General features: G+C 45.1%; 1 protein-coding gene across 1 annotated transcript in view; it reads left to right on the top strand.

Moving 5' to 3' along the window:
- Nucleotides 1–22,138, top strand: part of OTOP3 (otopetrin 3) — a 58,441-nt gene extending 36,303 nt beyond the window's left edge. Inside the window, exons 4-7 of the mRNA XM_088482699.1 lie at nt 18,099–18,157; nt 19,594–19,703; nt 19,825–21,029; nt 21,968–22,138. Of these exons, the coding sequence (XP_088338825.1) occupies nt 18,099–18,157; nt 19,594–19,703; nt 19,825–21,029; nt 21,968–22,138 (1,545 nt within the window). The remainder of the gene's footprint in view (nt 1–18,098; nt 18,158–19,593; nt 19,704–19,824; nt 21,030–21,967) is intronic.
- The last annotated feature ends 5,650 nt before the right edge of the window (nt 22,139–27,788 follow it).

Below are 27,788 nucleotides of genomic sequence, written 5' to 3'. Positions count from 1 at the left end.
GAGGCCTGTACCGAAAGGAGAGGGCATACCCAAGAGAGACCACCTCCTGAACACAAGTGTCTGTCGTAGTCCTCGACCAGCACTGGGCGAACTGAAGCAGGCGGCCCCCCACTTTGGGATCCCCCAAAGGGAGGCCCGGACCGTCAGGCCGCAGGTTTGCTATCTGACCTAGGAGCCGTACGTCTGGTACTCCAGACCTGTTTCTTGGGCTTGGACAATTTCTTGGTCCCAGCCTGCCGTGGAAAGGACTGTGCTTTAGGCCTACCTTGGGCCCTGTGAGGCCGAAAGGATGACCCACCAGCACTAGAGGGAATCGTAGCAGACGGAAGACATGCAGATTTTGCTGCTGCCAACGTAGCTACTATTTTGTCCAGATCTGGACCAAATAGTACCTCTCCATTGAAAGGCAGACCTTCTAATCCCTTTTTGGAATCCGCGTCCGCTTTCCAAGAACGCAACCATAAGGTGCGACGAGCAGCCACGGCTGCAGAGGAGATCCTAGAGGTGAGCATACAAATATCTAAGGCCGCTTCATTAATGTAAGTGGCCGAGTCTCGGAGATTGCCCACCAACTCGGTCTGTTCAGCCGAACAGTCAGAGTCCAAAGACGCCTCCAAATTATCCGCCCAGCGCTCCATAGCTCTGGCTACCCAACACACGGCCATAGCCGGTCTGGATGCTTCCCTGCAAGGGAATAAACGGATCTGAGGCAGATCTCCACCTTGCGGTCAGTGACATCCTTCAAGATTACATTGAAGGCTAGGCAACGTGGCACTTTTGACTAGGCGTGTGACATGTGAATCCACTTGCGTAGGGGATTCCCACTTAGAAAAATAATTGACCGCAAACGGATAAGCCACGGCTAAGCGCCTCTGGGGCTGAAACCGTTTACCTGGATTTTTCCACGCCTCCTCTAAATGATCCACTAATTGATCAGAAATAGGGAACACCGTAGCCTCACCATTAATATCCTTAAAAAGGCATATTTGAATGTGGCCACCGAAGGATCAATATCAATAACTAAAGCCGTGCGGACCGCTCGAATAAGACCAGGGATATACACCTTGGACTTAGCGTCCGGCTCTTTGGTACGGAGAGGTTCTTGGTCAGATAGATCCAGAATCTCCCCATCATCTGACGTCTCATCGTCATCTCCATAAGGAGCAAATAAAGACGCCACTGGCCGTTTATGAGGCCGCAACACAGACTCCCCCTGTAAAACATCGGACAAATGCTGAACCGATGTAGTTAGAGTATTAACCCACGCAGGCTCCGGAGAAACCTGGGAAGGGACAGGGAGACTGTGGGGTTCCATCAATTGTCTCGGGATCTCCCGCATGGGTGACAATACCACTGACTGCTGGGGCAAACCCGTCTGGGTAAACGCAGGTGGCGGAGCTAGCTGGCCCACAAGGGTTGTAAGCGCCTTAGCGAAACAAGCCCAGGGAGGTTCCTGTACCGGGACCATGACCATAATCGGCCGTGACAGTGTCAGGCACTGGGGACATAACCCCTCCGCGTTACCCTCCCCCTCCGCTATTGGTACCTTACATTTAGTACACATGAGCTGGAGAGGAAAATCAGTCTCAGACATGATGGTAAGTATGTGACACTCACACCTATACGTATTGGTATAGTGTGAATACACCCTGCACACCGCGCACCGCAAGGGCTTTGAGCAGAGCAAGATCAGGGACAGTAATATGGCTGACAGTAGAAAGTGAAAGTACAGACAGCAGGCTAGCAGATTAGTCACATACAATGCAGAAGAAACAAATCCCTGCACTATTAGCGCTGATTCTCAACTACTCAGACCCTCAGGCTGGTAGGACTCAGCGCTGCATACACTGACCTGTGACAAACGGAGGAGAGGTATGCTGGGGGACCCAGACCGCAATGCCACCGCTCACAGGCTTCCAGCAGCGTTCACCATGCTTCAAAGATGGCCACCGAGGAGCAGAGGATGAAGGAGGCCGGCCTGGGGGAGGAGCGCTGACACACTATGGCCAATCAGGCAGAGCAGAGAGGTTGTGTGCAGCAGGGGAGGCGCCGGCTGTGAGACAGGGAAAGCGCGCTCCCCTGGCATGCATTTAACCCCTGGGACGCCGCAGCGCATGCCGCTCAGCAGCGGCCCGCTGTCCCAGGGGGTAGTGGAAGCGCAGGTTGGTCGCCTGGCTCCACGCTGCAGCCAGTCCCCAGGGAGCCCCCTGCCTGGGGACTCAGGACCATGTGACCAGCGGGGACCCACCGCAGGACCCCGCTGCTTACCTCCTATCCCCTGGGATCCGGCCATGGTCCAAGACATCTGGGGGCACCACTAGCCGTGACCCCAGATGTCTACCAGCATCCCCGGATCAGTACTGGCGTTCTGGTACCGGCGGGGTGTAGGGGAGACAGCATGGACGTCAGTACTGACTGTCCATGCTGTACTCCCAGATGTGCAGCCAGCGCTGCCTTTAAAACAAACTTCAGGGGCTCTTCATAGCCCCCCTCTGCACAGTGCCTCAGACTCCGAGCCAGGCACCAACGAAACTGAGATGCCTTGGCCCGGGGGCGGGGTATAGGAGAGGGACCCAGATGCATCCTAGGAGGCTGAAAACTTTAACTCTGTGGTGCCTGAAGACTGAAGTCATCACCTATACCCCAAGGTATCCTGTGGATACCCTATGGACCCTGCAGTAGAAATGTTGCCAGAGACATAGGGCCTGATTCAGAGATTTACGCTAATGCAATTGCAACTGTAAACTCTCATGGATCGCAGTTGCTAAAATATGCCAATGCCTTCCAAAGCACCGACGAGCATAGGGACGCCCACTGCTGCCTTCTCATATCCATCCTATGACGTACAACAGCGTAAACATCGGTAACATCGACGCACATTGGGCAGTCACGCAGCATGTGAGTCAAGTCTGGCCAGTCGCAAACTCTGCAGCTCTCCTGACACGCAGAGAGCTCTCATGCTGTGTAGGAGCAATGGCTATACACACCCATGAATCGGTCAGATATGTCTGAAATTTTCTAACCCCCCCTCCCGTTACCACCCCCCAAACGCTGACTACCTGTCACTCACTTTGTGTACTAGAGTAATCATAATGCAAATGCTGCACTCTTTGTTCTAAATGAAAAATGCTTTTATCAGTTTGTTATTTTATTGTAATAAAATAAATTAAACATGATTTTCATGTTCCTGCTACCTTACCAATGTTCCCAGTCTTTTGCTTTAACTAATATTAGGAATTTGATAACCTTGCAGAAGAGATGAGTTTTCAGAGAACACTTGAAAGTTTGGAAGCTGGTTGAAAGTCTTGCTGTGTGAGGAGGTGCAGTGAGGGGCGCTGACAGAGGGGGAGTAGAGGCCCAGGTCTGCTGCCCGCCTTTTCCCCCTTACCTGTCAGGGCAGCAGCCTGAGTCTCCACAACCCAGCACACGTTGCTGTGTGATAGGCTGCGGTGAGACCAGGGAGACAGCTGTCAGTGATCAGCAGCAGCAGTTTCCTCTGGCTGTGCGGATCATGGGGGGAAGGGGGGAGGGGACAATCACACTGATCGCCTCCTACAGATTTGCTGAGGGGCACACAACGCAGCAAATCCTATTTTTTATTTTATTTTTTAAAGATATGTGACCACGCCCCCATATTACCTGCGCCTGACAAAGTTCACTACGGCCCTGGGTGGAGCCTGGAAAAAAAATCTTATAACCATGAATTGGAGCAAAGTACTACATGTAGATGAGAGAAGTAAATCTTGTACAGAGCGGCGGGGTCAAGCTGGGAGATATTTGAGAAAAGATAAGCGATGTATGTTGGTGTAGTGTTTTTTATGGTCTTGTATGTTAGCCATACTTCCCTACTTTTTTATTTTCCTCTCAGGGGTTTCCCCGCGTGTTAAATTCCATCAATGGGATCAATGGGTTTCCCTTCGTGTAAACCCCATCAGGGTGCTTTTAATCGATCCTGAAGCTGCGAGGAAAAGTATACCTCTTGGTCTTAACACGCAGAGTAAACCGCGCTAACTGAATCGGTCCGAGTGGGTAATTAGCCATTCCAAAGCATATATGAGTAGACTAATAAAATAAATATTTTGAGGTAGATGTAACAAGCGACGGTCATTATTGGTGCTCAAATCTTCAAGATAGGGCGCTGATGTGCAGACAAATGTAGAACGATAAGAGGCAAAGCAGGAAGAGCTATAGCGGCATCATCCATGTCGTTATAATACTTTTCCCCCTTTATCTGCAAAAACAAAAACAATCTGCTAAACAATGTTTAGCTACAAAAACAATAAAAGGGTTACAATTAAAATAGACTATATATATATTAGGGGTGAGCGGGTTCGGATTTCTGAAATCCGAACCCCCCCGAGCCCCCCCGATCCGAGTCCGATCCGAATCAGGCTCGACTTTTCCCGCCTGACTCGGATCTGAAATCGAGGCAAAACGTCATCATCCCGCCTTCCGAGTCTCGCGGGTTTTGGATCCTATATAAGGTACCCACGTCGGCGCCATTTTCTCACTCGGCTGTGGACAGTGAAGAGGGAGGGTGGGAGTTAGGGCTGTGTAGTGTAGTGTAGTGTAGTGCTGCTGTTGTCCACTACTTCAAAGTCCATAGGGGCTGGCTGTGTTGTGCTGTGTTGCTGTTGTTAATAGGGGCTGTGTCCACTACTTCAAAGTCCATAGGGGCTGGCTGGACTGTGTTGTGCAGTCAGTTCTCCATAGGGGCTGTGTCCACTCCAAAGTCCTGTGCAGTGTCCCAGTCCTAAAGGAGTGCTGCAGTGTTGTCCAGGGGGTGCTCTGTCCATCAGGGGTGCTCCCCCCAAGTGCTAAAAAAATAATATATTTTCTGTGTTTGTGAATTGTGTGCGCAGTAGCCGCACGTGCATCAACAAAGTAGTGCCAAGCGTGCGCCTGTGTCATAAGTAAAGGGCCGGCTGGCTTGACCGTTAAGGGTGCTGTAACCCCCGAAAGTACACTCCAGTCCAAACCAAAAAAAAAATTATTTTCTGTGTTTGTGAATTGTGTGCGCAGTAGCCGCACGTGCATCAACAAAGTAGTGCCAAGCGTGCGCCTGTGTCATAAGTAAAGGGCCGGCTGGCTTGACCGTTAAGGGTGCTGTAACCCCCGAAAGTACACTCCAGTCCAAACCAAAAAAAAAATTATTTTCTGTGTTTGTGAATTGTGTGCGCAGTAGCCGCACGTGCATCAACAAAGTAGTGCCAAGCGTGCACCTGTGTCATAAGTAAAGGGCCGGCTGGCTTGACTGTTAAGGGTGCTGTAACCCCCGAAAGTACACTCCAGTCCAAACCAAAAAAAAAATTATTTTCTGTGTTTGTGAATTGTGTGCGCAGTAGCCGCACGTGCATCAACAAAGTAGTGCCAAGCGTGCGCCTGTGTCATAAGTAAAGGGCCGGCTGGCTTGACCGTTAAGGGTGCTGTAACCCCCGAAAGTACACTCCAGTCCAAACCAAAAAAAAAATTATTTTCTGTGTTTGTGAATTGTGTGCGCAGTAGCCGCACGTGCATCAACAAAGTAGTGCCAAGCGTGCGCCTGTGTCATAAGTAAAGGGCCGGCTGGCTTGACCGTTAAGGGTGCTGTAACCCCCGAAAGTACACTCCAGTCCAAACCAAAAAAAAAAATTATTTTCTGTGTTTGTGAATTGTGTGCGCAGTAGCCGCACGTGCATCAACAAAGTAGTGCCAAGCGTGCGCCTGTGTCATAAGTAAAGGGCCGGCTGGCTTGACCGTTAAGGGTGCTGTAACCCCCGAAAGTACACTCCAGTCCAAACCAAAAAAAATATATATTTTCTGTGTTTGTGAATTGTGTGCGCAGTAGCCGCACGTGCATCAACAAAGTAGTGCCAAGCGTGCGCCTGTGTCATAAGTAAAGGGCCGGCTGGCTTGACCGTTAAGGGTGCTGTAACCCCCGAAAGTACACTCCAGTCCAAACCAAAAAAAAAATTATTTTCTGTGTTTGTGAATTGTGTGCGCAGTAGCCGCACGTGCATCAACAAAGTAGTGCCAAGCGTGCGCCTGTGTCATAAGTAAAGGGCCGGCTGGCTTGACCGTTAAGGGTGCTGTAACCCCCGAAAGTACACTCCAGTCCAAACCAAAAAAAAAATTATTTTCTGTGTTTGTGAATTGTGTGCGCAGTAGCCGCACGTGCATCAACAAAGTAGTGCCAAGCGTGCGCCTGTGTCATAAGTAAAGGGCCGGCTGGCTTGACCGTTAAGGGTGCTGTAACCCCCGAAAGTACACTCCAGTCCAAACCAAAAAAAAAATTATTTTCTGTGTTTGTGAATTGTCTGCGCAGTAGCCGCACGTGCATCAACAAAGTAGTGCCAAGCGTGCACCTGTGTCATAAGTAAAGGGCCGGCTGGCTTGACCGTTAAGGGTGCTGTAACCCCCGAAAGTACACTCCAGTCCAAACCAAAAAAAAAATTATTTTCTGTGTTTGTGAATTGTGTGCGCAGTAGCCGCACGTGCATCAACAAAGTAGTGCCAAGCGTGCGCCTGTGTCATAAGTAAAGGGCTGGCTGGCTTGACCGTTAAAGGGTGCTGTAACCCCCAAAGTACACTCCAGTCCAAACCAAAAAAAAAATTATTTTCTGTGTTTGTGAATTGTGTGCGCAGTAGCCGCACGTGCATCAACAAAGTAGTGCCAAGCGTGCGCCTGTGTCATAAGTAAAGGGCCGGCTGGCTTGACCGTTAAAGGGTGCTGTAACCCCCGAAAGTACACTCCAGTCCAAACCAAAAAAAAATTATTTTCTGTGTTTGTGAATTGTGTGCGCAGTAGCCGCACGTGCATCAACAAAGTAGTGCCAAGCGTGCGCCTGTGTCATAAGTAAAGGGCCGGCTGGCTTGACCGTTAAAGGGTGCTGTAACCCCCGAAAGTACACTCCAGTCCAAACCAAAAAAAAATTATTTTCTGTGTTTGTGAATTGTGTGCGCAGTAGCCGCACGTGCATCAACAAAGTAGTGCCAAGCGTGCGCCTGTGTCATAAGTAAAGGGCCGGCTGGCTTGACCGTTAAAGGGTGCTGTAACCCCCGAAAGTACACTCCAGTCCAAACCAAAAAAAAATTATTTTCTGTGTTTGTGAATTGTGTGCGCAGTAGCCGCACGTGCATCAACAAAGTAGTGCCAAGCGTGCGCCTGTGTCATAAGTAAAGGGCCGGCTGGCTTGACCGTTAAGGGTGCTGTAACCCCCGAAAGTACACTCCAGTCCAAACCAAAAAAAATTTATTTTCTGTGTTTGTGAATTGTGTGCGCAGTAGCCGCACGTGCATCAACAAAGTAGTGCCAAGCGTGCGCCTGTGTCATAAGTAAAGGGCCGGCTGGCTTGACCGTTAAAGGGTGCTGTAACCCCCGAAAGTACACTCCAGTCCAAACCAAAAAAAAAATTATTTTCTGTGTTTGTGAATTGTGTGCGCAGTAGCCGCACGTGCATCAACAAAGTAGTGCCAAGCGTGCACCTGTGTCATAAGTAAAGGGCCGGCTGGCTTGACCGTTAAGGGTGCTGTAACCCCCGAAAGTACACTCCAGTCCAAACCAAAAAAAAAATTATTTTCTGTGTTTGTGAATTGTGTGCGCAGTAGCCGCACGTGCATCAACAAAGTAGTGCCAAGCCTGCGCCTGTGTCATAAGTAAAGGGCTGGCTGGCTTGACCGTTAAAGGGTGCTGTAACCCCCGAAAGTACACTCCAGTCCAAACCAAAAAAAAATTATTTTCTGTGTTTGTGAATTGTGTGCGCAGTAGCCGCACGTGCATCAACAAAGTAGTGCCAAGCGTGCGCCTGTGTCATAAGTAAAGGGCCGGCTGGCTTGACCGTTAAAGGGTGCTGTAACCCACAAAGTACACTCCAGTCCAAACCAAAAAAAAAATTATTTTCTGTGTTTAGCCGCACGTATATATCAAATCGATATAACATAAATGGAGGACCAAACTTTCTCCGATAAAAATTAAATAGAGAAAGATCAAGAACCACTTCCTCCTAGTGCTGAAGCTGCTGCCACTAGTCATGACATAGACGATAACATGCCATCAACGTCGTCTGCCAAGGCCGATGCCCAATGTCATAGTAGAGGGCACATACAATCCCAAATGGCAAAGTTCAGGAAAATGAACTTGAAAAAGACATTTAAATCAGCTGAAGAGAAACGTAAACTTGCCAATATGCCATTTACGACACGGAGTGGCAAGGAACGGCTAAGGTCGATCCCTAGTATGTTCATGACTAGTGGTTCAGCTTCACATGACGATGGAAGCCCTCCTCCCACTAAAAAAATCAAAAGAGTTAAGCTGGCAAAAGCACAGCGAAGAACTGTGCTTTCTAAGAAGATATCACAAATCCCCAAGGAGAGTCCAAGTGTGGTGGTGGTTGCGATGCCTGACCTTCCCAGCACTGGACGGGAAGAGGTGGCTCTTTCCACCATTTGCACGCCCCCTGCAAGTGCTGAAAGGAGCACCCACAGTCCACTTGCTGATATGCAAATTGAAGATGTCACTGTTGAAGTACAACAGGATGAGGATACTGGTGTAGCTGGCGCTGAGGAGGAAGTTGGCGAGGAGGATTCTGATGGTGATGTGGTTTGTTTAAATCAGGCTCCGGGGGAGACAGTTGTTGTCCGTGGGATGAAAAAGCCCATCACGGTCATGCCTGGGCAGAAGACCAAACATTCCACCTCTTTGGTCTGGCAATATTTCTATCCAAATCCGGACAACAACTGTCTTGCCATATGTACCATATGTAAAGGTGAAATAAGTAGGGGTAGGGACGTCAACCACCTAGGAACATCCTCCCTTATACGGCACCTGCAGCGCGTTCATAAAAAGTTACTGTCAAGTTCAGAAACTTTGGCTAAGACCGTAAGCAGTCCAGGGACACCTAAATCCCGTTGTCCTGTTGTATCCAAGCGCCTGCAAACCACACCGTCAACTCCCTCCTCGTCAATTTCCTCCTTAGTCAGGATCGGAAGTAGTCCTGCAGGCCATGTCACTGGCATGACTGACTCTCCTATCCGGGATTCCTCTGGAGGATCCTGCATTGCTACGCCTACTGCTGCCGCTGCTGCTGTTGCTGCTGCTGGGAGTCGTTCATCATCCCAGAGAGGAAGTAGGAACACCACTACTTTTACTAAACAATTGACCCTCCAACAGTCCTTAGCGAGGAGGATGAAGTACGACAGCAGTCATCCTGAAGCAAAACGTATAACTGAGGCCTTGACTGCTATGTTGGTGTTAGACGTGCGTCCGGTATCCGCCATTAGTGCAGTGGGATTTAGACAATTGATGGAGGTAGTGTGTCCCCGGTTCCAAATCCCGTCTAGATTCCACTTCACTAGGCAGGCGATACCGAGACTGTACAGAAACGTCAGAAAAAGTGTCCTCAGTGTCCTGAAAAATGCCGTTGTACACAATGTCCACTTAACCACGGACATGTGGACAAGTGGAACAGGGCAGACTAAGGACTATATGACTGTGACAGCCCACTGGGTAGATGTATCACCTTACGCAGCAACAGCAGCAGCGTCACCAGTAGCAGCATCTCAGAAATGCCAGCTCGTTACAAGGCAGGCTACGCTGTGTATCACCGGTTTCAGTAAGAGGCACACCGCCGACAACCTCTTAGAGAAACTGAGGGAAATCATCGCCCAGTGGCTTACCCCACTTAGACTCTCCTGGGGATTTGTGATATCTGACAACGCCACCAATATTGTGCGGGCATTACATCTGGGCAAATTCCAGCACGTCCCATGTTTTGCTCACACAATAAACTTGGTGGTGCAGAATTTTCTGAAAAGCGACAGGGGCGTGCAGGAGACGCTTTGGGTGGCCCGAAAAATTTCTGGCCACTTTCGCCATTCAGCGACTGCGTGCCGAAGACTGGAGCGCCAGCAAACACTCTTGAACCTGCCCCGCCATCACCTGAAGCAAGAGGTTGTGACGCGGTGGAACTCAACCCTCTATATGCTTCAGAGGATGGAGGAGCAGCAAAAGGCCATACAAGCCTATACATCCACCTATGACATAGGCAAAGGAGGGGGTATGCACCTGACTCAAGCGCAGTGGAGAATGATTTCCGTGTTGTGCAAGGTTCTCCAGCCCTTCGAACTTGCCACACGTGAAGTCAGTTCAGACACTGCCAGCTTGAGTCAGGTCATTCCCCTCATCAGGCTTTTGCAGAAGCAGCTGGAGAAAGTGAAGGAGGAGCTAAGACGGAGCGATTCCGCTCGGCATGTGGGACTTGTGGATGAAGCCCTTCATTCGCTTTGCCAGGATTCCAGGGTGGTCAATCTGTTGAAATCAGACCACTACGTTTTGGCCACCGTGCTCGATCCTAGGTTTAAAGCCTATGTGGTGTCTCTCTTTCCGGCCGACACAAGCCTGCAGAGGTGCAAAGACCTGCTGGTGAACACACTGTCAGCTGAAGCGGAACGTGACACGTCAACGGCTCCTTCTTCATTTTCTCCTGCAACTGGGGCTGCCAGGAAAAAACTTAGGTATCCTAAGCAACCCGCTGGCGGTGATGCAGGGCAGGCAGGACCAAGTTTGGACATCTGGTCCGGACTGAAGGACCTGGCAACAATTTCTGACATGTCTACTGTCACTGCATATGATACTGTCACCATTGACAGAATGGTGGAGGATTACATCGGTGACAGCATCCAAGTAGGCATGGCAGACAGTCCATACCTGTACTGGCAGGAAAAAGAGGCAATTTGGAGGCCCCTGTACAAACTGGCTCTATTTTACCTGAGTTGCCCCCCCTCCAGTGTGTACTCCGAAAGAGTGTTTAGTGCAGCCGGGAACCTTGTCAGCGAAAGGCGTAGGAGGTTGCTTCCACAGAATGTGGAGAAGATGATGTTCATCAAAATGAATTATCAGCTCTTCCAGGGAGACCAGCCTCCAGAAGGTACAGAGGGACCTGTGGTGGTGGATTCAAGTGGGGACGAGTTAATACTTTGTGAGGATGAGGATGTACACACTGAAGAGGGTGAGGAATCGGTGGATGAGGAGGATGAGGATGACATCTTGCCTCCATAGAGCCAGTTTGTGCAGGGACACATTAATTGCCAGCTTGTTTTGTGGGGGCCCAAACGAACCAATCATTTCAGCCACAGTTGTGTGGCAGACCCTGGCGCTGAAATGATTGGTTTGTTAAAGTGTGCATGTCCTGTTTATACAACATAAGGGTGGGTGGGAGGGCCCAAGGACAATTCCATCTTGCACCTCTTTTTTTTCTTTGCATTATGTACAGTTTGGGGCCTAGTTTTTCAAACTGCCATCCTGTCTGCCACTGCAGTTTCACGCCTAGATGGGTCACGTGTTTGTGCCGCCCACTCGTGTCGCTTAGCATAGTCATCCAGCTACCTCGGTGCAACGTTTTGGACATAAAAACACTATTGTGAGGTGTGAGGTGTTCAGAATAGACTGGAAATGAGTGGAAATTAAGGTTATTGAGGTTAATAATAGCATAGGAGCAGAAAAACCTACAAATTCTGTGATTTTAGCTGTTTTTATGCTTTTTAAAAAAAAAATACAGATCCAAAACACAAAACCCAGAACCCAAAACACGGAAGGGTGGTTTTGGCAAAACCAATCCAGATCCAAAACACGAAGAAAGATCCAGATCCAAAACCAAAACACAAAACACGAAAAGTGGCCGGTGCACACCCCTAATATATATATATATATATATATATATATATATATATATTATATATACAGTCAGGTGTATAAATATTGGGACATTGACAGAATTTTCATATTTTGGCCTCTATTCACCACCACAATGACTTTGAAATTAAACAAACAAGATGTGCTTTAACTGCAGACTTTCAGATTTAATTTGAGGGTAATTACATCCAAATCGGGTGAACGGTGTAGGAATTACAACAGTTTCTATATGTGCCTCCCACTTTTTAAGGGGTCAAAAGTAATGGGACTATCAACTCAAAAGCTATTTCATGGACAGGTGTGGGCTATTCCCTCATTATTTCATTATCAGTTAAGCAGGTAAAAGGTCTGGAGATGATTCTAGGTGTGACATTTGCATTTGGAATCAGTTGCTGTTGACTCTCAATATGAGATCCAAAGAGCTGTCACTATCAGTGAAGCAAGCCATCATTAGGCTGAAAAATCTAAACAAACCCATCAGAGAGATAGCAAAAACATTAGGTGTGGCCAAATCAACTGTTTGGAACATTCTTAAAAAGAAAGAATGCACCGGAGAGCTCAGCAACACCAAAAGACCCGGAAGACCACGGCAAACAACTGTGGTGAATGACAGAAGAATTATTTCCCTGGTGAAGAAAAACCCCTTCACAACAGTTGGCCAAATCAAGAACACTCTCCAGGAGGTAGGTGTATATGTGTCAAAGTCAACAATCAAGAGAAGACTTCACAAGAGTGAATATAGAGGGTTCACCACAAGATGTAAACCATTGGTGAGCCACAAAAACAGGAAGACCAGATTATAGTTTGCCAAACAACATCTAAAAAAGCCATTACAGTTCTGGAACAACATCCTATGGACAGATGAGACAAAGATCAACTTGTACCAGAGTGATGGGAAGATAAGAGTATGGAGAAGGAAAGGAACTGCTCATGGTCCAAAACATACCACCTCATCAGTGAAGCATGGTGGTGGTAGTGCCATGGCATGGGCATGTATGGCTGCCAATGGAACTGCTTCCCTTGTATTTATTGATGATGTGACTGCTGACAATAGCAGCAGAATGAATTCTGAAGTGTTTCGGGCAATATTATATGCTCATATAAAGTTAAATGCTTCAGAACTCATTGGACGGCGCTTCACAGTGCAGATAGACAATGACCCAAAGCATACTGCAAAAGCAACCAAAGAGTTTTTTAAGGCTAAAAAGTGGAATGTTATGCAATGGCCAAGTCAATCCCCTGACCTGAATCCGATTGAGCATGCATTTCACTTGATGAAGACAAAACTGAAGGGAAAATGCCCCAAGAACAAGCAGGAATTAAAGACATTTACAGTAGAGGCCTGGCAGAGCATCACCAGGTATGAAACCCAGCGTCTGGTGATGTCTATGCGTTCCAGACTTCAGGCTGTAATTGCCTGCGAAGCATTTTCAACAAAGTATTAAAAAGTGAAAGTTAGATTTAGGATTGTTTAGTTTGTCCCATTACTTTTGGCCCCTTAAAAAGTGGGAGGCACATATAGAAACCGTTGTAATTCCTACATCTTTCACCTGATTTGGATGTAATTACCCTCAAATTAAATCTGAAAGTCTGCAGTTAAAGCACATCTTGTTTGTTTAATTTCAAAGCCATTGTGGTGGTGAATAGAGGCCAAAATATGAAAATTCTGTCAATGTCCCAATATTTATGCACCTGACTGTATATACAGTATTACAGGCTGGTTGTTGAACTGAACACATTGAAGCTGGTTACACTTGGGATTACTTATCACCTACACTGGTTTAAAATCCATTATATTGCATGGTGCATGCACTAATAAACTGTTACAAAGAGCTGGAAGCTGTATCAAGTTTTATTGAATTTTGACATCAGTGACCTGGCCATTATCATGTCATGTCATATGGTGTTTTTATAAGAAATCGAAGTTGGTTCACACTGACCACTATCGCTTCACCCTGATAAAGTCAACAATGACGAAACGCATTGGGTGTTTATAATCTGTGACGAAAACACTGCAAGCCGCCTCTGTCATGAGCTCACGTCCTAGTGTTAGGGCGACACAAAGAGTGGCAATTTTTATCTGCAGGTTAGTGGTAACAGATTTCTTGTCAATGGTGTATGTAAACAATGATGGTGATTTTTTTATTGAAAATTATTTAAGAAAAAATGGTTTAATATATATTTATAAACTATCAATTAATGATTTTGTATCAAGTACATGTTTTACTATAAGAATGAAGACACAAATGATTGCACACCAATAGGTCAACTCAGGATTAACTGATTATCACACTGTACAATTGATATCCTCATATTAAGAAAACACAAAATAATCAAAAGACATCACCACAGTTTTCTTTTAGTTTAGATGGATATAAATTTGTGCCTATCAGGGCACCCCCTTGTATAAAATAGTTAATAGAATAAACGGTTGCCATACCTTTTAAACCCAACACCTCTACATTGATATTATCCCTCGTCCCCCTGTGATTGGCAGGCTGACCCTGTTCAGTGAGTTGGAATGGCCCCTCTATTTTCTACCTTAAACTCAGAACATGATATAACTACCCTTGTGTAAGGACCACTTAGAATATTTTGTAAATTGTAGAATGGTTTAAACTCTACTTCTCATGCAATAATTACATAAAACATTATGATATAGGTATCTTTGTGGGACCATAGCTACATCTTGAAGGGGCCCCTGTCCCAATGACAGTATATAACCTGAGTCTAGGGCCCTCTAAACCTCTGGACCCCATAGCGATAGCACCCCCTGCATCCTCTAAAGCTACGGTCATAGGTGAGTACCTAAATACGCAATTTCTCTTTGTCTTGGTACTACAAGCACCTTTTGCAGCAGTCATGCGAATAATCTGGCTACATATTTCTATGTTTTTAGTAGGGATGAGCGGCGGACCGTTTTTGCTGAATTTGGATTTGGTTCGGATTCGTCATCCGGTTTTGGATTTGGATTTGCCAAACCTGCCGTGACTGGTTTTGGATTTTTTACAAAAACTGCCAAAAAAAAAATAAATCATATAAATTGGGCTTTTTTTTTTGCTCCTAGAGTATTATTAACATCAATAACATTAATTTCAAGTCATTTACAGTCAATTTAGACCACCTCACAGCTCACAAAATTGTTTGACCATTATTGGCCAAAGGCTGCAGTGAGCTGGCTGGTTACTAAGCGACAGAGCAACGGCACAGACACCACAGTTTAAAGCACATCTATGAAACATTACCACACAGCAGTGGCAGAAATGAAAGGTAGAGCAAGATGGAATTGTCCCAGTTGGGTACGGCCAGCAGAGTCACAGTACTTGTTTACACAGTGGGCTACTGCCTAAGGAGTCATGGTGCTTGTATACACAGAGGGCTATTGCCCAAGGAGTCATAGTGCTTGTATACACAAATATTATTAACTTTTAATATTTTTTTTTTCCCTTTTTAAATATTATTTTTACTTTTTTTTTTTTTTACCCTGGAGTACTTAATAGTAGCAGAGTAGTGCAGCATACATTCAGCGTGCAGTGTGACCCCCCACACAGTCACTTAACACAGCCCAGCCAATGGAGTCTGGAGTCAGGACACAGGCTAGAACAAACACTTTAGCAGAGCAGATTAGCGCAGCATGCTGTGTGGCCCCACAGTCACTTATTATTACAGCATGGCCTCTAGTCACTTATCTGGACACAGCCATTTCTAAGTTCTAATGCAGAGTAGTGCACAGCATGCAAGTAACAGTGAAATGGCGCCGAGTTCCGGGCGCGGCACCTTATATAGAGGCCTAACGTCATCCAAATCTCGCGAGAATCTGACGTCGGGAGGATGACGTTCGGCCATGAAGTGGGATCAGTGTCAGACGGGGACACCCAAGCCACAGCTCAGGTGGATTCGGATCCCCTATGTCCGGACCGGTTCGGAATCCACAGAATCCAAACCGCTCATCCCTACCCCTTATACTACAGTAGAGCCATTTACACACATTACGGCACAGAAGAGCCACTTATACAGTACGTTACACTACAGTAGAACCACTTATACACATTACGCCACAGAAGAGCCCCTTATACACATTATACCATTGTAGATCTCATCCTCCTCCTCATTCCTAAGCCCCTTCTCTGCACTGCACCAGGACACACACACAGGGTTATATAGTTGTCACCACAGCACATAGCAATCAGTTGGGCACAGCAGGGGATCTCTGACATCAGGGCCTCTATAGGGGGATACAAGGTTGGGGGGATGGGGCTGGGAGCTCAGGGTTGGGGGATGTTTAAAGAGGGCACAGGGTTGGGGCAGATGCTCATGAAGGCACAAAGTAAGGGGGGGCACTCAGGGGAGCACAGGATGGGGGAGGGGAGCTCAGGGTGACACATGGTAAGGAGAGGGCGTTCAGCAGGCATAGTATGGGGGAGGGGAGCTCAGAATGGGGGAGACAGAACCCCCCTAATGCAAGCATCCTGGGCAACTCCTGTCAGCCTGCCCCCTGCTTTCTCACCTCAGGCACTGGCAGGCTCTCCTCGGGCAGATGCACATCCTGAACGGCGCTCGCTCCCTTCTCCCCTCGGGTGAAGCCTGGCATGGATGTCGGGGCCAGAGGGTGGGGGGCAGTGACAGCACTCAGCTTCTGTCTGCAAGATCCAATCAGCGGCTGGCAGCATGCTAACAGGCCCTCCGTCGTGCGCATGCTCAGTGCAGAACATCGACCCACTTGCGAGCGGACAGCCGCTCGCGAGTGGGTCTGAATCAGGGCCTAAGTTTGTATCACTTCCACTGGAACAGCACATTCTGTGAAATTGCCTGTCCTGCTGCAAGATTTCTCTGTTGTTTCACTCTTCTCTGTAGCAGGAAGATGAACATAATAAGAATCACCTTAGGGACCAGTGAAATATCCTCTCTTCAGTTCTAATATAGATATGCTATATCTGATAATCTTTGCAGATAATAATTAGAGATGCTAGCATGGGTGTAGCTATAGTGGGTGCAAGGCACACTTGCCAACATTCCTGGGCAGCATTCCGGGAGCAGCAGGAGGGGACCTGCTGCTCTCCTCTTCCAGGGGCGGGGCCAGAAGATAGACGGCATTAGGCCCCACCCCCTTTACAGAAAACCCCCACTATTCACGGGTCCGTGAGAGGACGGGGCTAAATGACGCGATTTGCAGCATTTAGCCCCACCCCTTCCCTACGGACCCGAAAATTCCAGGTAAAATCTTCCCATCCTGCCCACTTCACTAGGAAGTGGGCGGGATGCGGAAGATATGCCTACTCTGCCGGGGCTGCGGGGGGTTACCCGAAAAATCGGAGTAGGCATGTATGGTGCAAGGGGTGCCATTGATGTGGAGTCCAGAGGCTTAGGGGCCCTGGACCCAGCTCATAGTTGTCTACCAATTTCCCAAAATGATCTGCTAAGAAATTAATGCAGGCTCATTGCCCAGCCTCAGAAGGGGGACTTGTCAGTGGGGATATCCCTCTCCCTCTCAGTAAATCTCCATAATGATATGATCCATCTCCCACACTCCTGGTTCACATGCACAGATGCCTTGGAGTTAATCAGTAATAAGACCAGCACTGTCAGAGAGTAGGCTCTCATCTAATCCCCTTCCCATGTGTGGCATAATGTGAATTGGATGCACTATGTGGCATAATGTGTACTGGCATCACTATAATGTGGCATAACATGAACTGGGGAGAATACAATAAGGTATAATATTAATTGGGGAGAATACAATATGGCATAATATTAACTAGGGCATTTCTATGGGGCATAAAATGAACTAGTGCACTACCTTGGGGCAAAAAAAATTACCTAGGGCACTATTACCGTATAGTGCATAAAATGAACAAGGGCCAGGGGCGTATCTATAATGGGTGCAGGGTGTGCGGGGAACACGGGCCCCTGGGTCCAGGGGGACCCCGCACCGCACACCCTGCACCCATATTACTTACCTCTCCGGAGTCCCACGTCGGCGCGGGGGTCCGGCACTGTATAACGACTGGAAAATGGCCGCGGCGGGCCATTTTCCCGTCGTTTGCGCATGCGCAGTACAGGGAAAATGGCCGCCACGGCCATTTTCCCGGTGACCTGTGCATACACTATAGACTGGGCACACTCTAGTGCCCCGAGTCTATAACTCCAGCACTGGCCGCACATAGCTCAGTGCGCTGCCGGCCGCCGGGCGGAGAGGAGGGGGCCCGTGTCGAAGACTGCACACGGGCCCCCTCCTCTCTAGAAATGCCCCTGACAAGGGCAATATTATGTGGCATAAAATGAACAACCACTGTGGAGAGAGGTCTCTCTCCAGAAGCTTGGGGCCCATAAAGTTCTGGCTATGCCCCTGGATAGCAGTGTGATAAACAGATGATATGTTGCTAACAGACATTGGAGTCTGAGTATGACTGTCGGTGTGCTTTTCTTGCAGACGGGTCTTCTGTGGCTTTCCTGCAGGGATTGTATCCAGGTCCAACATAATTTAAGCAGGTGGGTAAGAAGAAATGTGGTGCAGAGGAGGAAGGAGTCAGGAAATTTAAGGTGATGGTAGTTGGCCTGACACATTTTTCAGAAAGAAAATTCAACAGGGTTGACAGTATAACACGAATGAACAGCAAATAAGTCTGAGAGAGTAAGGTAGCGTAGTACAGGTAATTACTTTTTGTCAGCCATGACTGGAGCAGCAGACAAAAGTGGAAGGATAGCATAGTATAAGGTGTCTGTGACATACATAGTATAGGTTAGACAAAGGCAAAGTTTGGTGAGATGAGAGATGCATGGCATCCAAATAATATAATGAAATAGTAGATGTGATGTCATGTGTTGAGTGAGGTACGATGAGTCTTTAGTAAAATCACTGTTTATCAGGGTTTATGCAACACTCCATTGTACAAAATGCTATTGTTATAGTCAGGGCCGACAACAGAAAACTTTGGGCCCGGTATTCTATCTTCAGGGGCACCCCTCAACCTCCCCCACCCACACACCATCATTACTATGCGCAGCATGGAACTAGTGATATGGGGGGAAGGGGGTTAACAAATGTGTTTGTTTTTTTGCTTACTTGCGCTGTTGAATTTGAGCCAGATGGATTTCGGTTCACAAATGTAAGCAGCAGGTTTTTGCATACAGTGCATATACAGATGTGAATTTACGCATTTTTGCATATGTTCGTCCGATTCATTGTGCAGAACTCAGCTGGATCTGTCTACCCGTGAAATTGTGCATTTTGGAACTGCAACTAAACTAGTGCACAGAACCACCCTGTCTTGCAGGAGTGTCGTGGGCGTATATCTAAAGCTTGTGCGTACGTTGGGTGGGAAGCCAGTTTCTGATGAATCTCTTGCACCTAGTATGGGGCCGCTGCAAGTGCAGATCCTAATGATGATTATTGCGTCGACTGGTGTAAAGTCAATGGGTGCTGAAAGGGTTTCCACTTGCAGACCCACTGACCACTGCATAAGCACTATGGCTTCTCATATTAGTATAAGATAATTAATCAGGCTTCCGCCGCTGCCCACAACTACAGCCACTTTGTGTACAACTCAGAATCAGTTCCCGCCCTGAGCTGTGTATTCATCCAACCTCTCTAGTGTTTTAGCAATGGAGAAGAAGAGTCCAGCACTGGAGCCAATAGTTGTAAGTTTTTCTAGGACAACTCATGTAGGGAGGGTGCAATGTTCATCTATAAAAATAACTGTTTGGAATAGGCATCAAAAAAACACTGCATGGTTGGTGCACAGCTTGTAAAGTGCTTAATTGTGAAATACAGTTATTGTAAATATTATACAAAAATAAAGAACAACCCATAAATGGCTTCCTACACTGTACGTGATACCTGCTTATAAAGAAAGTTGCTTAAATATTAAAATACTGATTTATGTTATTATATACTTTGCATCCACTCATCTCAATTTTGCTTCCAGGTGTGGCCTTATGCTGACACTAGCAACCAACCTATTGCTGTGGCTTCTGGCTGTTATAAATGACTCTGTGCACCGAGAGCTTGAGGGTTTAAATCCAAACAGCACAGCAGGCAAGTAACATTAGCCCAAAGTCCGACAAAGATACAGTTCATTCCTTTTCTTGTTACTTTTTCTGGTGTTATAGGTCATGCACTACTACAACTAATCCATAGTCTTCACCCTCTCCTGTAGATGGTGGTAGCAATTGCTTGTGCCCAGATTTCTCAATATGTTGGACCTATCAGCGAGGATATGTGACCTTATACCCATTCAACTTGGAATACAGTCTTATCTGTGCCTCTATGCTTTTTATAATGTGGAGGAATGTTGGCAGGAAAGATGTTCTTCCCTCTGATTTTTCCCACCCCAGCTTTCGTCTGCAAGGCGTCCTTTATGGTCCAATTCTAGGAGCTGCTGCTTTGCTAATAGGAATTTGCATATTCATCCAGTATCAGGTACAAGCCTCTGCAGGAGAAACTGCCACCAGTTCCTTCATTCTGTATTATGGGTACAGTGACACAATACTACCCATCATGGTCATCTCCTGTTTTATAGGAATAATTGCACAAACCTTCAGGGAAAAACAATTGGAAATCCCAGAACACAACAGTGAGCATAATGAAGAGAGTGGGGAAAAAGAGAGAGAAAATAGGCAAGAAGTGAAAAAAGAGTGCAGACATAGAAATGTGGAGAAGTGCAAAACACATGGGCATTGGGATGGAGATACAGGGGAGCACACAGAGAGAAGGGGAGAAGAGGGTAACTGGCTGGACCAGGAGGTTATTGAGGAGCATGGTGGCGAACAAGGGGGAAGTGGTAAAGATAGTGGAAGTCAGGCAGGGAATGGAAAGTACAGTGAAAATATTATAATGCAGGAGCTGAAACAAGAAGAGCAAAAGGAGCATCTGGAACCTAATCATCAAAAGTGGACATCAAAGAGAAAAATTATTTTGGAGAAAAATTATCATCCGGACCACAAGTACACAAGTCACAGTTGTGCACCTAAAAACCACACCCGTAGTCTTGAGATTATCCTCTTGCTGGGAGCTGCCCTTGGACAATTCTCCATCTCCTATTATTCCATAGTTGCCATTGTAGCCAGAGGTTCATGGAACCTGCTGAATACCTTAAACCTGTCATACTCGGTCCTTATGATCTTGCAGCATATGTTTCAAAATATTTTCATAATAGAGGGCATGAGAAAAGAGCACAGGGGGCACATCTGCCCAACGCCAAATATGGAGCGTAAAGAGGAACCGAATGATGCCCCTCGTAGGCTGTCTATGCTGGAGATACGCAGAGTCTCCTTGGCCTATTTGCAAAACGTTGGACGTCTCAGTGTCAGCCGCAGACTGGTGAAGGAAATTGCTCTCTTCTTAGTGTTCTGCAATATAATGGTGAGTTAATTTCTCATTTCTCACAACCGTCCTTTTCTCTTATATCTTTACACATCACTGTGCATTCAAATCAAGCAGCTTGTATATAGTGATTGTCTTTCTGAGCCATAGTAAAGAACAGGGAATTATGCATGTTTATATTTGTTACTTGTATAAATCTGTAATATTATCTGTATCAGCCAGGGACAGGGCTATCATTTATAGGTTTTCAACTAGGTTTCTAAAAAGCTACACACACAAATCTCATACCGCGCAACAATCTTACTCTAGCCGTAGACAGCTGGAAATATTATTGTAGAGCAAAATCAACCCCCAAATATCACCACTATTATGCACCTTCTCACTTTCCACATAACATAGATTTAACACTTAGGACAACTTGGGCTTAGTAAACCCACACCCTACTCAGCGAGAATAAGTTGGGGGTTGTTTTTCCTTTGCTTCTAGTTGAACAGTATAAAGATTTATAAAAGCTTGAAAGTGATGAACTTGTGTAACTATATTCCCCATCCTCTATATAATATTGCTTCCAAAGAAATAGGACCATGCTCATTAGCTGCACCTCATCTCAAATATGGTGCCCAAAAGGTTTCTACCAAAATTCCAAGTTTATTTTTGTTTTAGTTTTGGGATAAATGGGAAGTATAAGAAAAGTCCTGTATGTTAATTTTGCCTCAAACCCCAGATTTTGGTAAAGGAAGTCTGCACTTTGCAATGCTTATAATAAAACATTAATCTACAGCTTCCGGGAGGTCAAGATTACACTTTATTTGAAAAATATTTCCTCTAGCGAGTAAGCATACTACCAGGCCATCTGTAAGGCTTGAAGCACAAACAGATGACAACTGCAAAAAAAGGCCCATACTATATAAATATATAACACTAAATACAAGTTCTAATGTATATTACTACTTTACATGGTTGCTTTTCTCTTGCAGTTATGGGTCATGTCAGCTTTTGGAGAACACCCTCAGTATACGAATGGTCTAGAACGTGACTTCTATGGGTCTTCATCTTGGTTTTCTATCCTCAACTTCGGACTCCCTCTGTCTGTCTTCTACAGGATGCATAGTGTAGGAGGGCTACTAGAAGTCTATGTTACTGCGTAATATCCTCATTTTCTAATGTTTCAAAAGTTCCAAAGGAATATGGACTAAATGTTGTGTTCATATCAAATATGAACTGTAGATAAATATTTTCTTATAATTAAAGAATGGTATTTGTTGGACCGTGCTAAAGCGGAATGAGTGTTGTGAATAGAGATAAGCAACATACTGTGGAACTTCACACAAGCCAAGTTTTGGGATGAAACAAGTCATTTCACACATGCAGTGTTCTCATGGTGCAATCTCAAGTTCCACATTTACTGTGCCATTTCATGGAATGCCTTTACACATCATTTATAAATTCACATTTTATGTAATGGATAGGTTACAAGTAGAGATGTGCGCCAACCCCCGTGTTTTGGTTTTGGATCTGTATCTCCTCGTGTTTTGGAACTGGATTGGTTTTACCAAAACCGCCCCTTGTGTGTTTTGTTTTTTGGTTCTGTATTTTCTATCCAAAAATTATAAAAACAGCTAAAATCACATAATTTGGGCTTTTGTTTGTTCCTACAGTATTATTAACCTCAATAACATAATTTCAACTCATTGCCAGTCAATTTTGACAACCTCACAGCTCACAATATTGTTTTCATCCAGTTTAGGCCCAAAATTTGCACCAAGCTAGCTGGCTGACTAAGCTAAGTAGCAGTAGTGGGCGGCACAAACACGTGGCAGTTCAACTTCCAACATGGCACATCAGGAAACAATTTTTTTTATTATTCTAGAGGCCTGAGGGAGTTGGAGTATGGAGTACGTATGTAGTTGAAGGCAGGGACAGGAAGGGTTGATTGGTAGTAAATTTAATTTAATTTCACGAGGGAGAAAAGAAAAAAGATTTTACTCATTCACATCAGTCCTTGCCCCAGATGAATTTTTGAGCGCCATGCCTGCTGCTGCTGGGAGTGGATTTTCATCCCAACAAGGGACAGGAAGACTACAAGTTGTGCTCTCCAAAACAATTGACTGTTAATAATCATGTGCAAAGATTCCACTTGAAAAGCATTTCCCAACCTGTACAGGGACATTAAAAAAAAAAAAAAAAAACACATAATTACTGGCCTCCAAACTGCAGTTGTACCCACTGTCCACTTAACCACATATATGTGGACAAGCCAAACAGAACAAATGCAAGATTTATGGTTTAAGTCATACGTTGTGTCTTCTTGAGAAGCCTTGAGCACCATGCCTGCTGCTGCAGCTGGGAGTGGATTTTCATCCCAAAAGGGATGAAGATGTTGGGTCTTTGTTCCCAACGGACACAGATCTGAAGAGATGTAAAGAGCTGTTGATAAGTAAATTGTCAGCTCAAGTGGCACGTGATGCAGCGATGGCTTCTCCTTCAGTTTTACCAACAAGTGCATCTGCCGAGAAAAAACTAAACTTTCAAAACACCCACTGGTGATGCAGATGAGTCAACACAACAAAGTTTTAACTTTTGACATCTGGTCAGGTCAGAATTGCCTACAATTAATGACACCTCTACCGTGACTCCATCTGAGTACTATTTAAAAAATTTTAATGATAGCACCCAAATTGGCATGTCAGACTGTCCGTTTGACTACTGGCAGGAACAAAAGGTAATTTGGAGGCCTTTGCACAAACTGGCTTTGCTTTACTTGAGCTGCCCACCCTACAGTGTGTACTCAGAAAGAGTTTTCAGCATAGCCGGGAACATTTTCAGTGATCGACCTATGAGGCTACTTCCCCAAAATGTGGAAAAGATGATGTCCATCAAAATGAACTACAAATTCTATGAGAAAGACCTTTACCGTCAATTACGTGCAAAAAATTACAGAGGCACTGGTAATGGTGGATTCCAGCAGGGACAAATTAATATTGCGTGAAGATGATGTATACACTGATGAGGGTGAGGAATTGGATGATGATGATGATGGTGACCACATCTTGCCTCTGTAAAGCCAGTTTGTGCACGTAGAGATCATTGCCAGCAATGTCAGCTGCCCATTGGTATCTTGTTTTGTGGGGGCCCAAACAATCCAATTGCTTCATGATTGAGGATATTGTTGATGAAGGATGTTGGTAGTGAAGATGGCAGGTGCTTGGATCTAGCAGAGAGAAGGGAGCTAGCTGACGATGGACTGCTTGTTACTTTTTTAGCCAAAGTTTCTGAATTTTGCAAAAACGTTTTTGATGGATGCGCTGCAGATGACGTAACAGGGTGGAGGTTTCTAGATGGTTAAGGTGCCTATCTCTACTAATTTTGGCTTTACAAATGGTACAGATGCCTTCACAACTGTTATCAGGATTTGGGTTAAAATAATTCCACACCCAAGATGTGTCTTATGCCCAGGCGTCACCCCAGCCTATACCACTACCCCAGATTATACCAGCACCCAAGCCTATATCGCCATTCCATCCTGTGTTGTGTATAAATTACAGCTGTGCTCCCTGTTAGATTGGGGATTCATTGTCTACTTTAGTGGGTGTGAGCTCCATTTTACCCCATATCACCACACCCCCTACACATCTCCTGACCTGGGCTACAGGTGGAGCAGCTGCACTCTGGAATACAGTTGCAGGGAGTTGCGCCTCTGACTTGCTGAAATTCAGGTAGAGGGGCCAAGGGTAGGGAGTAGGGTCACTGTATCAGAGAACGCAGTTTTAGCTGCTTTATTTTATTTTTTAAACCATTAACATTTTCAAAAGGTGACTCTCAGCTGAGGCGTTTGTGATGTCATTATGTTTAATATATTATGCACGTTATTTAGCACTTTGTTGTGGTCTTGTAGCCTGCGTGTAGACTAATCATTTATTCATGATTGAGGAAAGAAGTGAAAAGTTGCATTTTTTATTGCTAACTTTGTGTTAATAAATTGTAAAATTGTGAAGTTTCCACTTACAGTGTCACAAGATTCTTTAGGAAAAAGAAAAGAATAACACTGTGCTACCATTTAAGGGTAAATTTACTAAGATTCGAGTTTGGTCGAGTTTTTTAGTTTTTAAACTCACTTTGCTTCACCAAAACTCGGGTGAGTTTTTCCTCATCAAACTCGCAAATTTACTAAGAATTGAGTTTACCTGAAAGTGAGTTTAAAAACTAAAAAACTCGGAGAACCGGACCGGCTCACCTCTAGTTACAAGTAGTGTTGGGATAAAAATAGAATATTGAACGCCAGTGGGCAGGCTTAAAGCCAAATTCACCTGGGAAATGTGTAAAATTGAACCAGACAGATATTTTGCAGAACAGTTCTGTACAGGTTTACTCTTCTCTAGTTGTCATTGTCTTTCATTAATAAAGTGGAAATATTGAACAATGAGGGAATTATTACAAAAACAAATTACATAAAATGACAAGGCTAAAAGGTAAAAGATGAGCTTACAAACTCGGAGGTGTAGAGAAAATTTGATAGAGAAGGTTGAGGATTGTAGCTGGTGGTGGGAGGAAACATCTGTGACTAATATAAGACAGACACATTATCAATTGCAAATAAACAGACTGACGTTTGTTGGCTCTTGCAACCATCAATGCTTATTTGTGTGAATCTAACTAATGAAAATAAAATGAATTTCTCATGCTTTCGTTTGCGAGATACACACAGATTAGCATTGGTGGCTGACAACAATTGTCTTTCTGTTTTGTATATACTGTATAATATATATATATATATATATATATATATATATATATATACACACACATACACAGCATTAATACATTGCCACACACCATGTATTATTATAGGAGTTAAATGCCATATACATGGCATGTTTCTTTTCTGTTTCAAAACTAGTCACTGAATATATTTCTGGCTGCTATTAATCAAAGTTATAATAGACCTTTTTTGGGAGTTGCTCACAAGCTAGCTCGCCGAAGGGTCTGCCTCTGTATTTGGGAGGGGAGTACATTTTAATGGCAATCTAATAGTGTTTAAAGCATATTGTGGTGTATGAACTTGCAGAAAATGAGGAATCCTTAACGCTGGGCAGCAAACTTAAATGGGCTAATTACATCTGATATTTACTGTTTAAATACAACTATCTTATGGAGTTTCATGTACTGGGGTGTATGGGTTCTGGTCTGAATTTATGTGCAGGTCTAGGCCTATTTGGTTTTCTTCTGGATTTATTGCTTTGACGATGTGTCACTATTGAGCTGGGCTGGAAGTGAGCACATATCTGGAATGTATGGCTCAGGTTAATTACCTATTTCTTCCATATAGTCAGCTTGTCTCTCTTGATAGTCTGTCAAGCACTACTGTATGACTTATTTGCCATTTATTTTTGTTCTTACTGAGGTATTATATTGCTGGAGAGTACCTTACTTTGCAGTCATTTACAAGATAGCTCCAGCCAGCTATACTTTGCTTGTACTTTGGATCTTAGGTTAGGGGTAGGAGGGTTCCATAGTTTGTGTTCAGCTGGTTGTTAGAGAGTAATGTATGCCATAGCTGGAGTTTGGTATACGGAGTGGAAGTGGTTTGGGTAAGTAGCGGGACGTAGCTGGTAGTTAGAAATAGAAATCAAGGTGTACTGGTATACAGGGTGAAGGGGAGGCCATTGTTGAGATTTTTATTTTTATTTGTTTACGTTGCTAACACTTTTCATAGTAATGTTCTCTACAGTCATTTGGTGGTTAGATTCGGTGGCTGACACTTGAGTTTCTCCTTAGGCGTGCGCTTAGTGGTCCTTTATATATCATTCTGATTTTCTTCAATTAGATTTATTGCAATATTTCTTCCGGTGATCGGTGTCATCCCTAATGAGATGCTACAATCATTTATGGGTTAGCTTCTAGTGGACACTATGGTCTTATGATCCCAATACTTTCTTCTGTTGGTAGAGCATGGGCTTGAGTGGCACCTTCTTGCCCATGCTTTGTGACCTGGGTGTCTTTGGGATTTATTCCTATTGGGTATGAGAAGTGTATAGTTTACTGTGTTGTTGTGCTACAGTTCTTAGATCCAGAATGGTGCATTCAGATCATTTGCTAATGTCTTTATTTGTATTGCCTACAATGGCTTAAATGTGCTATTACGTGCCTGGCTGTCATCAAACTAACGGCTTTCATCCTGTGATTGCTCAAGATTTTAACATTAAGACATTCTGTGCATGTTCTGCTGATGGAGGAAAATGGTTGATGGCAGAAGTTATTATTTGTAGCAAGGCCAACAGCAGCTTTACACAGCATCAGATAAGTTAATGAGTAATGGTGAGGAGTTGATGTGCTGTTGCTGGCGTTTCTACACTGTTGCACACCTCCCCTTTCCCTGCTAATGGCTTCCAAAGTACAGAGAAAGAGAGAAGACAGTTGCGGCAGGGCTGGCTGATGTGATCTGGTATACGCTAGGTTTATTTTACTGGTTCTATAATTCTATAATAAAATATGTAAACCCAGCACATCAACTCTACCACAAGAGGCACTAGGGACGAGATAATCTGGATCTTACTAAGGGACCTACTTATAAAAAGGATGAAAATAGTTTTCTCCAGTGACTGAGTTATTGTCGTTGGAAGTCTATTTGACAAGTATTATTGTGACACTTGGTACCATTTCAATTCCTAGACATAACATGCCGCTAAAGCTGCTCCTGCTTTGCTATTTACAGAATTGAAGCAGGAAGCAATAACGTTAATGATGCACACACACGGTCAGATATGTCAGAAGAACGACTGAACGATTTTTGCCTGTATT

Source organism: Taudactylus pleione, unplaced genomic scaffold (genome assembly GCF_031769625.1).
Source record: "Taudactylus pleione unplaced genomic scaffold, aTauple2 ptg000290l, whole genome shotgun sequence".
Taxonomy (NCBI): Eukaryota; Metazoa; Chordata; class Amphibia; order Anura; family Myobatrachidae; genus Taudactylus; species Taudactylus pleione.
The sequence above is the reverse complement of the archived record's forward strand: the minus strand, read 5'-3'. Positions and strand labels throughout refer to the sequence as shown.